The following is an 11,175-nucleotide window of genomic DNA, read 5'->3' as shown; positions in this document are numbered from 1 at the left end:
AGGTTCCAGCAGAATATAAATCCACATGTTGCTAAAAGTTGTCAGTAGTCTGTGTGAGACATGCTGTAACGCAGGGGTGCCCAATCCCGGTCCTCGAGAGCTACCGTCCTGCAGCTTTTAGATGCATCCCTACTCCAACACAGCTGAATCAAATGGTTTGATCTCTTCAGCATGCCATCATGTTTGGCAAAGGCCTGATAACAAGCCATTCATTTGATTCAGGTGTGTGGGAACAAGGATGCATCTAAAAGCTGCAGGACGGTAGCTCTCGAGGACCGGGATTGGGCACCCCTGCTGTAACGCTTCTCCTCCGAGTTTAATGTTGAAAGTCCTTTTCTGTAAAGGATTTTATTTTGAAGGAACTCAGGAGGGTCTTCTTATCAGGAAACTTTTTGTCGTGCACCAATGCTTGCAGTGCAGCGAACACCACTGTGATTTCTAACTAAAGGTTTTTCCCAGAGAAGGAGATGCTGCTGCTGTTGTTCGTGCTGCTGGTACTCGGTGAGAGCGCTCTTTGAATGCACACACACACACGCACGGTTGTTTAAAATAATTTGAAGTGTGTAACATGTATAACTACTCACCTCAGTTACTTTACTCCTGCTGAAATCTGCAGGCTTCATGCTCATGATCCTGGTATCTGCTCATCTGTTTAAGAAATTTTCCTTTCCTGTCTCACTAATATTACCAGAATACTGCCTGTAGTGAAGTTTGGCCACATTAAAGGTTATAAAAGAAGCCTGGTGCCAGATCTATTGTAGATTCAGCTAAATAAATGGGAACAGTGTGCTTTTGCAGCAGGTCAGTTGTAACAAAGTGCTGTGTAGTCCCCACACTGGTTCATCCTGGTGCCTTTTTAAGCTTCACTGATTCACAGGTCATTGTTAAACTTAACAAACAACATTTAGTTTTTGTTTTATTTGTAACAGTTTGTTCCAAACGCACAAATGTGCTCTGGTCTTTTTAAATTGATGACTTTTGGCTGTGCAGTGTTCCAGGTGTGTCAAAGCACCAGATGTCTGATATGGAAGACCAAGAGATTCACACACATTGACATAAAGCTTTTTTGATTTGGTAAATACATGTTGGAATTAATTTTAAAATTTACTTTGGAGACTGACCTGGATTTTTTTCTAAGCTCCTGTTTGAACCATTAGCTCTGCTTTAGCATTACTAACAGGTGTGTGTGCTCGTTTAAAGGACTTTTCGCTCCAGCATTCACACTCAGTGCAACATTGAACCTCTTAAGCTAATGTGCTAAAAAAGCTAATGCTAGCACCAGTGCATGTTTGTGTTACTCTAACCAATCAGAGAGCTCCTTTCATCACACTGCATGGCTGATTTGTTAACTGATTTCATAGTTATTTTCAAAAACATCTTTAAAACCTGAAAATTGAAAAAGTACTTTCAGGGCTCTAGAGTGCGACCAGTTTGGTCGCAAATACGACCAAATTTTTCAGTGGTGCGACTAAAAAATATTTGGTTGCATCTGTGCGACCAAATGTTCGGGTAGCAAAAAAAAAAAAAAAAAAAATCTGCAACCTTCCCTGTGGTCAACAACAGACACACATTATGCCCCTATCGTGGACTAAACCAATCAGAGATAGTCAGGGGCGGGACCTCTCTGATTGGCCGTGGTCCAGTAGAAAGTGTAGGTGGAAGTGGGAGGTGAGTAGCTTGAATAAAGCGATATCAATTCATTAAATCCTGAATCGACTTTTAAACATAACTGTGTTTTGCCAGAAACGCCAGATTCTCAGATTAAAGCTCACAAAACCATTTCAACAACAACCAAACAGCAGATGAGAGCAGGTACACGGACTCCACACAAAGACGTAAACACAGAGCCGACGCATCAGAATCAGCTTTGTCTTTCTCGGCTTTCTCACCCGACGGCCCGCAGACGGACACGCTGTCGGAGCTTAGCGATCCTGATGCGTCCGCTGTGTTTACGTCTTTTTGCGCTGATTCTGAGCTGCAGGTTTTGTCTCTCCAACCAAAATCCACCGAGCCAGCAGCAAAAGAAGCAGCAAACTACGCTTCACATTTGATCAATGTCGTCATGAACTTTGCTGTTTTGCTTCCACGACTATTAAAATCACACTTCATGCACAGCTAGCTCTCTCTCTCTCTCTCTCTGTACTTCAAGAACAGTTTCCCGTCTCCAATCTCTGTTTTCTGTATTATTCATTCGCTTATTACCCACCAGTCTACCGTTGTTTACAGGCTGTGGCTGCTGTCTTTTTCTTTTCTTTTTATTTTTTCACTTAAATGACCTCGGACAAGAAAGCCTATTTTTTCTGTTGTTCAATACTGAAGAAATTTAAACTTTATATGCAGAACATTGTAGAATATTTTTAAGGTTATCTGCTATAAAAAGCCAGACCAGGAAAATCTCCTTCATGTTTTTCTGTGTTTTATTCTCAGTTACTTTCACACAAAGGCATCTGCTGTGATGTTCACAATGCTGATGAAGTCAGTACTGATAAATGATCAGAATTATAATATTTCTGACTGTCTGAGGCTAAGTTGAATCGAATCGGGACTTTGAAAACCGGAATCGATTATAGAAATCAGTGATGATACCCAGCCCTATGAGCAGCCTAGGCACGACAGAAGTGGATGTAGCTGTAATAGGAAAAGAACTATTGCTAACTTTTCTGTTAAGTTAAGGCCTGATCCTTCTGAAATTCATAGCCAGTGCTCTGACACGGTGTCATCAATCTTTGAATGCTGAAAAAGCACAGTGTATCCAGAAAAACACATTATATTATATCAATTATTATAAAATGTGTGTACGCCTAACTTTTTAAAGTTAGGCGTACCGTGCTTTTTTTAAATTTCATCTTCAATTTGACGTCCTTATTACTGGAGTGATAGTAGATCTGGAAATATTTACTATCAATGATTCTTTTTTAATTAAATTATCACATAATAATTAACTTTGTAAGTGTCCAACTAAATAAAAGAAAAATGATTAGCAGATTCCCACCCTCATTTTCAAGTACATTTTGTGATGAAGACATACACGCGCTCGCTCGCTCTCTCACACACACACACACACACACACACACACACACACACACACACACACACACACACACACACACACACACACACCATGATAAGATTTAAGTGGATTTATGTAGCTGTGAATTTTTAGATGTTTATTTTCCAGATGTTGTACATTTGTTGTTCTTTCTCTTACCAATAGAGCAGTTGGCGATATGCTGTTCATTTCTATTTGTGCTCTAGTCATTTATTACATCTTCCTAAAGTCTCCTCCACCCATGTTTTCCTCCTGCCTGTCCTGCCTTAGACATCATCATACTGTACACCAGATACATTTTTAATAACTGAAACAACACAAATAGAAATTAAGAAACAAAAAGATAAAAGAAACACATGAACCAGAGGAGACGGAGCTGATCTTGGCAACAGATCATTCGCATCATAATTCTGATGCTGCCTCAGAGGGCAGGATTTAAAAAGGAGAGAAGAAAATTCACGAGTCGATGAGTTTACTGATGCACTGTAAGAACGTCCTGAGTTCACTGCAGCATCTGGCCTTTCTGTGTGGAGTTTGCATGTTCTCCTCGTTTATGAGTGGGTTCTCTCAGGATTTCCTCCCACAGTCCAAAGACATGCAGTCAGTGGGGTTGAGGTTAATCTGTGATTCTAATTTGCCCGTAGGTGTGAATAGTTGTCTGTCTCTGTGTCAGACTAATGGGTCTAATTGCATAATTAGATATCCACTATCTGTGGCTATCCATTAGATAGCTTGAATTCATCTCGTGCAGTCTTTCAACAGTTCATGGGAAACCCAGACAGCAATTTTCTGTTATCTGAAACGTAGCTCCTGCAGTGCAGCTACACTTTCTACATACACCTGTGTATGTAGGTCAGGGGTCACTGAGCTTACCGAGCCAATAATTAGTTCTAAAGGTTTTAGAATCAATAAAATGACAACAGTGCCCAAATTTATGCGCCCGCCTGATTTTGTTTAAACAATTATTGCACACTTTCTGTAAATCCAATAAACTTCATTTCACTTCTCAAATATCACTGTGTGTCTCCTATATGATATATTTAACTGACATTTTTTATTGTAACAACCAACGATTTATACAGGAAAATAATGACTATTAACAAGGTTGCCCAAACTTTTGCATCCCACTGTATGGAAAAGCTCTTTTTTAGAGCTTTATTATTTCACACATAAATGATATTAAACCTTTCCACACTTGCTCAGATGTAGGGAGAGAAAAGTCAGGGGGATTTCAGTCTCTTTCTATCCTCATTATATGGGCTAATTATAGTTAATTAGTGTTTCTGTTTTTTGTGTCTCCCAGTTTCGCATCATGTCCTGGCTGTGATGGTGGAGGTGTATGAGGGGGCAAAGTCTGTCCTGCTGCCCTGTCAGTACACAGGTTTTGTAGTTGAGGACCCCACAATGATATGGACTCGCACTGATCTCAACCCCAAATCTGTCCATCTGACACAAGAAGAAACTAATGATCTGAGCGGACAAAAACAGCGTTACAGTGGGCGCACGTCAATGAGGCCTGATGCTCTGGACACTGGAGACTTCAGCCTCACTCTGAGAAACCCCCGACTGACTGATAGTGGCAACTACACCTGCTCCATCCGCACTGAAAGGGAGGAACTGAAACTGACAGACGTACAGCTGCATGTCAAAGGTCAAAAACCCCAATAACCTTTGTAATTACAAGTCAAACATGAGTACAGTGCTGACACAGGTCAGAGGTCACAGTAGAAGGTAGTAGAAAGGGTCTTTCTAGTAATCTAAACCTAAAAAATGGCAGAAACATTTTATAAACGCAACCAGTCTGGAAACATCAAAACAAAACTGGGGAGACAAAGAGACCATGACTGAGGAAATCTGAGGTAAACTAGCATGAGCACACTGAGGACAGGACACAGAGACAAACTGGTCTGACTAAAAAAAGTCAGATGCACTAAAAGAATACAAAAGCCATATGAAGTAGAATGTAAATATAATAGAAAACTCAAATATGAACATTTTATAATTGCAGCTCAAAGACTGGGTCAAAGACACAGGACCATCACAAACACAGATGCTTTGATTATCATCAGTGTGACTGCTGCTGCTGATACTGTGGTTTCTTGTTCTCTCAGACCAGCAGGTGGAGGTGAAGGTGGAGGAAGGCTCAGACTCCGTCATCCTGCCCTGCAACACAACACCTGACCTGCCTGAGGACACCACAGTGAAGTGGACTCACTCTGACCGAGAACTCATGATGGTCCACGGGTGTTCAAATGGAAGCGACCACCAGGACGACCTTTACTGTGGTCGCACAAAGATGAACAAAGACCTGCTGAGAACTGGAGACCTCAGTCTGACCCTGAAATACCCCACAGAGAGAGACAGTGGAGGATACATCTGCACCATCTACAGGGACAGAGACATCCTGAGACAGAAAGTAGTGCTGCAGGTCAAAGGTCAGAGATGTAGCTACAGGTCAGAGGTCAGTGCAGATTGAGTACAGCGTTCAGCAGTCATGTGATATTGTTTTGTTTGTCCACAGAACCGTTTCCATCCTGGGCCACAGTTCTCCTGGTTTTCCTGCTTCTTCTTGTAGTTGTTTCTGCGAGTCTTTTGTTTCATTTCCGTCATGCCTTGGTGTCAGGTGAGTCTCTCATACTACACTACCCATAATGCATATAGTTAGCAGGTGTCCTCAGGGGTTTCTTGACTTGTTCCGCTAATTTATTCATTAATATGTAAATATTTAATTTGGATATTAATGATCAAAGAGGATCAGAGTGTAAAAGGAGAAGTGAACAAACACCTGCTGAACTTTGACCTCCAGGAGAAAACCTGATAACGTTCCCCCTGTGAGAACAGCGAGATCTGCTCTGAGCTGCTCCGTAAACACAAATCAGACTTTGTGCTTTAGACTCTTCGAACCTCCAGCATTCAGTGAAGCTACAGATGGATGATTCAAACAAGACATGGTATTTCTCTACACCTCTGAAAACCTGCTGCTGTCTGTGTTTGCTGTTCTTTCAGTGATTCCAGTGAAGGTGGAGGTGGAGGAGGGGGTGGAGTCTGTCCAGCTGCCCTTTAAAACAACAAAAAACCTGTCGGGGGAAATTCAAGTGATATGGGAACGCTACGAGCCGTTCCAGAAGGCTCACGTGTTTACAAACGGCCCAAACCAATTTGAAGAACAGCACGAGGTTTACAAAGACCGAACTGTGATGAACAAAGACCTGCTGGAAACTGGAGACCTCAGTCTGACCCTGAAACAGCCCACAGAGAGAGACAGTGGAGAGTACAAGTGTTTGGTGTGGAGGAAGGGAACCTTCATCAGAAAGAAAACTGTGCTGCTCAAAGTCAAAGGTTGGTTTGTCTGTTTGTTTGCTGGCTTGTGTGATTGTGTCTGACTGTCTTGTGTCTCCTCTGCAGGTCCAGGATCAAACAGGGGACATCAGGACCAGAAGCAGCTCCATTGATCCGACTCCTCTGACGGCTGATCAATCAGTGTTATGACTGCTGTCGTAATGTTGTCTCTCATATGCACCTGGAGACGGTGCCTGCAGATTGGCTAACTACATGGAGACAACATATTTACACAGCAGCATGTAGGGGTGGACTGGCTTTGTATTTGATCGCTGTTTTCTCCTGTTTTTGTTAGTTTTGGAGGTATGCTGCTGTCATTTGGTTTAATTTCTTTGAGTATGTTGTTTGTATCATTGTCTCAGGGACCAAGCAGTAAAGCATAAAGGACACAGATGTTTAATTTAAAAAATTGGATTTTATTGACCCAAAAGTATAAAAAGATATTTAACAAAGCCAAAACTTAAACAGGCAGACCAGCAAAACAGGTCAACTCAATAGACTAAGCTCAAGGTAACAATTAACGAAACCTCAAGCAAACATAAGACAAACTGACCTCCTGAAATGACACACGGGGGAACGTTAATACTGGTTTAGCTATAACACATGACACACACAGAGGAAAACAAAATGGCTGCCATATAACCAACTAATACAAAACAATTAAACTTGAAACACCCTCCAGGCAATGAGGCATGACGGTTGACAGTGGTACTTCAGCTCTCCCAGCCCTTTGCCAGACCGGAGAGGAACCAAACCCCAGGTGACTCACACACAGGAAGATGTATTAATATAAAACAGAACTTTGACCTTGCAGTGTTCACATGTTGTGTGGAGGCGAGGAAGAAGGAACCCAAACGCAGGACTGGCAGGTAGGTGAGGTTTATTATAAGGAGTGGGTGAACGGACACTGACTGGCTGGACAACTGAATGGCGGACTGAACTGAGGGAACACACGGGAAGGACAACATCACATCAATGACACGACAGTGAACGAGTAGAAACAGAGGGCTTAAATACACAGACTGATGAGGATGATAATGAGTACACCGATCTCTCATTTGGTGCTGGGCTGCGAGAGTGAGACTCGGGTGTGAAATGTGTGGTTTTCAGGGTTTTTATCGGTTTTCAGCGTTATTTTGTTATCGTTTTTTCGTTAACTCGGTTTTCCTGGGTCTTTTCACGTGTATTATGAATAAATCTTATTTTTTTTTCGGTACCGGTACTGGTTTTATTTTGTTGTATTTATCCGCGACACCTTAAAGGCCGGTCCGTGAAAATATTGTCGGGCACAAACTGGTCCGTGGCGCAAAAACGGTTGGGGACCGCTGGTCTAGACGGGCCGTAACAATCAGTTTGATCTGTGTGATTGATCAATGATGTCAAACAGCATGATCACAGGTCCATAGTAACGCTTTTTGTTCTCACTCGCCTTTTTTAACTTGTCAATTTGGTTTTGATCTAACATATTATAATAATTATTGTTCTATGAATTTAACCTCGGTCATAACAATTTAATCTGATCCAGTGTTGTTGTTCTGCTGTCGTGTTTGTAATGGAGCGGCTGCTCCTGACTACAGATGGATGATTCAAACAGGACATGACACACAGAGAAGGAGGAGTAGAAGAAGAAAGCTGAATGCCTGTAATGATGATCTGCATGGATCAGAGGAACAGTGAGAAAACTTGGAGGAACCTTTAAGGAACAATGTAAAGACAGAAAAACAGGAAACACACTGCTGAGCTTCAGATTCAGAGTCTGAAACAGCAACAACTATTTAGTGTGTAGTGTATATGTTGAGCTCTGAATGTGTGGAAGAGTCCAGCAGACAGTCTGAGTCTGTTTGGCTCTACTGAAGTCTGGATGCAGATCATGGAGGAATTTCTCACTTCAGGCTCTGATCCTGTTCTTACACAGTGAGGTTTTGTCTCGTTTTCTTCATCCTGCTAAGCTGTTCGTGTTCAACACTACAGAGGGAACAAATCCACTCAGTGGTTTAGTTTGGTTGGAGGAAGCAGCTCATCTGAGGTCATTTGATCATCAGGTTGATTTGGATTCATTGAACATGACGGTATTGCTATTTGAAGTATGATCGTATTGATGGTCATAACACAGACAGCTGCTCTGACTTTCTAGATTTCTTTCTTTCTCTTTATGTACCCCCAAATTACAAAAACAGTCGTCTCAAGATGCTTTAAACTCTAAGCCTGTGTAGTGTCTCAGTCATCCAGGTCATGGTCGTCTAAGCAGTTTGGAAAAAAAGTGAACAAACATAGAGTATGCTGTGCAGAGCAGCGAGCAGTTCTCAGACCTACACTGGAGACACCAAGCAGCCACTTCATGCTCTCTCTCTCTAGTCCCTGTCAGGACTCTTGCTGCAGCATTTTGCATTAGCTGAAGGCTTTTCAGGGAGTTTTTAGGACTTCCTGATAATAATGAATTGCAGTCGTCCAGCCTGGAAGTAATAAACGCATGAACTAGTTTTTCAGCGTCACTCTGAGACAGGATATTTCTAACTTTAGAGATGTTGCACAAATGGAAGAACGCAGTCTTACATATTTGCAAGTGTTATCTGGCTTCATGGTTAAAGCTGGGTGTCATCTGCATAGCAGTGAACACCTGTTCAACCACTCACACTGTGATGTGCATGAAAATGAAGCTCCACAGGCTGTTGGACAATAAGCGTTATAGTTTCAGTTGGTCCAGTTTAATGTGCAGCCATCACCTGAGAAATAATCAGCAGCACTGAGAGCGCGCTCAGCAACAAAACCTGGACTGGAAGCAAAACCTTTATTTCACTGCTCTGTGCTTTAAATCAGCAGGTTAATGATTTGCTGCAGCATTCGTTTTCACAATAGTGTTCTTTTATAGATTTTTCATCCCTATCTGATAATGTGTTTTAGTAGGTGGAGCTCGTAGGGATCATTTTTTGTGGAGTCATGTGATCCATCTAACACCCCCTTTGATTGGTTACATGCTGCCAGCCCCGCCTCTTTCATGTGAACGTATGAGCAAACTGTGGGTTAACTTCCCTTTTGTCCAGTTTGGGTTTTGAGTCCATTTTATTATTGTGTGACATTTAGAGGAGGACGGTAAACCTGTCCTGGTCGAGGAGGAGAGATTGCTGTTGTTCTCTGCAGTGGTCGCAGTGGTTTAAGCATTCAAACGACAAACTCTGTAACATGAGTTTACTAAATGAAGCCCCTCACTGTAGTTTACTTTATTTCTGTAAAGTCGTACTATGATCGTCCTAAAAACTTGATTCTGTTCATCCGGATGTAGATCCAAGTGACAGACTCACCTCCGTCCCCTCAAACAGATCACTCAGTGATGGACGTGTTCGTACAGCAGCTACTTTCAGCTGCTCCCTCATCACAAGACGCTGTCACAGCACACAGCTCTGCATGTTTTACACCAAATGCAACACAAAGGCCATTATTGTCACCACTGAACATGTTAACCTCTACACTATGGAGCCATAAACCTCTGTTCTTACAGTATAGTATGCTTTCATTAGATGAAAGCACAAACTACCAATATGCTCATATCTGGTTTCTTCACTTGGTCCCAATGCTAATAAACATTATACAAGTCCTGAGGGGAGCATGAATATCTGACCCACAATCATCATAATCCATCCTGTAACAAACATGTCTGTGTCGGCTCACAGAACAGAAAACACAAAGCATCTTTGCTGTGTCGGCTTCTATTTAAAGAAACAGAAACAACAAAAACCTAAAACCAGCAGCAGCAGGGGAATTACACGTCTCCTGTATCATGAGCTGCACAGCCTTCGGATAAAAAATGTCTTGGAGAGCGGCCATGGTAGGAAAGGGCTGGGACAGGACAACACTTTCATTTTACCAAGTTTCCCACAGCCACAGGAACACCCCGCTTATAAAGAATAAATGTCAGATTTATTAAAGCCTCTTAAAATGTTGTTTAATGGTCTGAGAGCAAGAATAAACACAGGATTCAAGTGTAGGCTTGAAATACTACTTGGAATGGACGGTCTGAATATATATGAAAGCCTATATAGGAACAGATTTGTTGTGACACTGTTAAAGTCTAAAAATCTTTATTACTGAAGCTCATCAGGGAAACAAAGACTTCAGAGCCTCCCACTGTCTGCACAGAGATCTGCCAGAGACAGTGGTGCTATTCCACAGAGCTGATTGGTCAGTAGGTGGTGAGTTCATACCTGCTGATCTCTAATCAGTAATATCCAGAACACAAAGAGTGCTGAGGTCTGACCCAGTGAACTCTGGGTCACATTTGACTGAATGTTTAGAGATTTTCATTGTTTTTCAAAGGTCTCACAGAGGACACAGACTGGGCTGGTGTTTAATTTTCCTAAAAGCTGTTTTATTCATTTCTTTTCTTCCCTTGTGTTTCCTTACTTTGATTTACCAGAGAGGAGGATAAAGTTTGTAAGGGGGTAGAAGCTCGAGCAGCATTTATAATACAAAGACTGAAACATTTCACAAAGAGGTCAGAGTGACTTCAGAGTTATTTCTAAAGACGTCAGCAGATGCAGAGCTGTGTGTAGCTGGTCTGTGTCCAGAGGAATGTGTTTGTAATAACGAACAAACACGACTGCAAGTACTCAGCTTCATACTTTAGAAGGCCACAGTGATGTGGACTCTTCAGCTGATGCCAAATCTGTGCACGAGGAGGAGGAGATGATCTTAGAGGAGAAACACAGCGCTACGATGGTCACACATCACACAGATTCAGTCTCACTCTGAGAAAACCAACAGACTGACAGCAGCAACTACACCTGCTCCAT

General features: G+C 42.1%; 1 protein-coding gene across 1 annotated transcript; it reads left to right on the top strand.

Moving 5' to 3' along the window:
* Positions 1-260: 260 nt before the first annotated feature.
* On the top strand, positions 261-9,229 carry LOC106676170 (CD276 antigen). The gene is made up of 6 exons (XM_024799263.2): positions 261-501; positions 4,353-4,700; positions 5,161-5,484; positions 5,571-5,672; positions 6,056-6,388; positions 6,455-9,229. The coding sequence occupies exons 1-6, from the start codon at positions 468-470 to the stop codon at positions 6,499-6,501; spliced, it is 1,188 nt and encodes a 395-aa protein (XP_024655031.2). The 5' UTR covers positions 261-467; the 3' UTR covers positions 6,502-9,229.
* The last annotated feature ends 1,946 nt before the right edge of the window (positions 9,230-11,175 follow it).

The sequence above is a fragment of the Maylandia zebra genome, unplaced genomic scaffold (genome assembly GCF_041146795.1).
Source record: "Maylandia zebra isolate NMK-2024a unplaced genomic scaffold, Mzebra_GT3a scaffold01, whole genome shotgun sequence".
NCBI classification, from domain to species: domain Eukaryota; kingdom Metazoa; phylum Chordata; class Actinopteri; order Cichliformes; family Cichlidae; genus Maylandia; species Maylandia zebra.
This window is presented reverse-complemented; position numbering and strand designations above follow the sequence as displayed.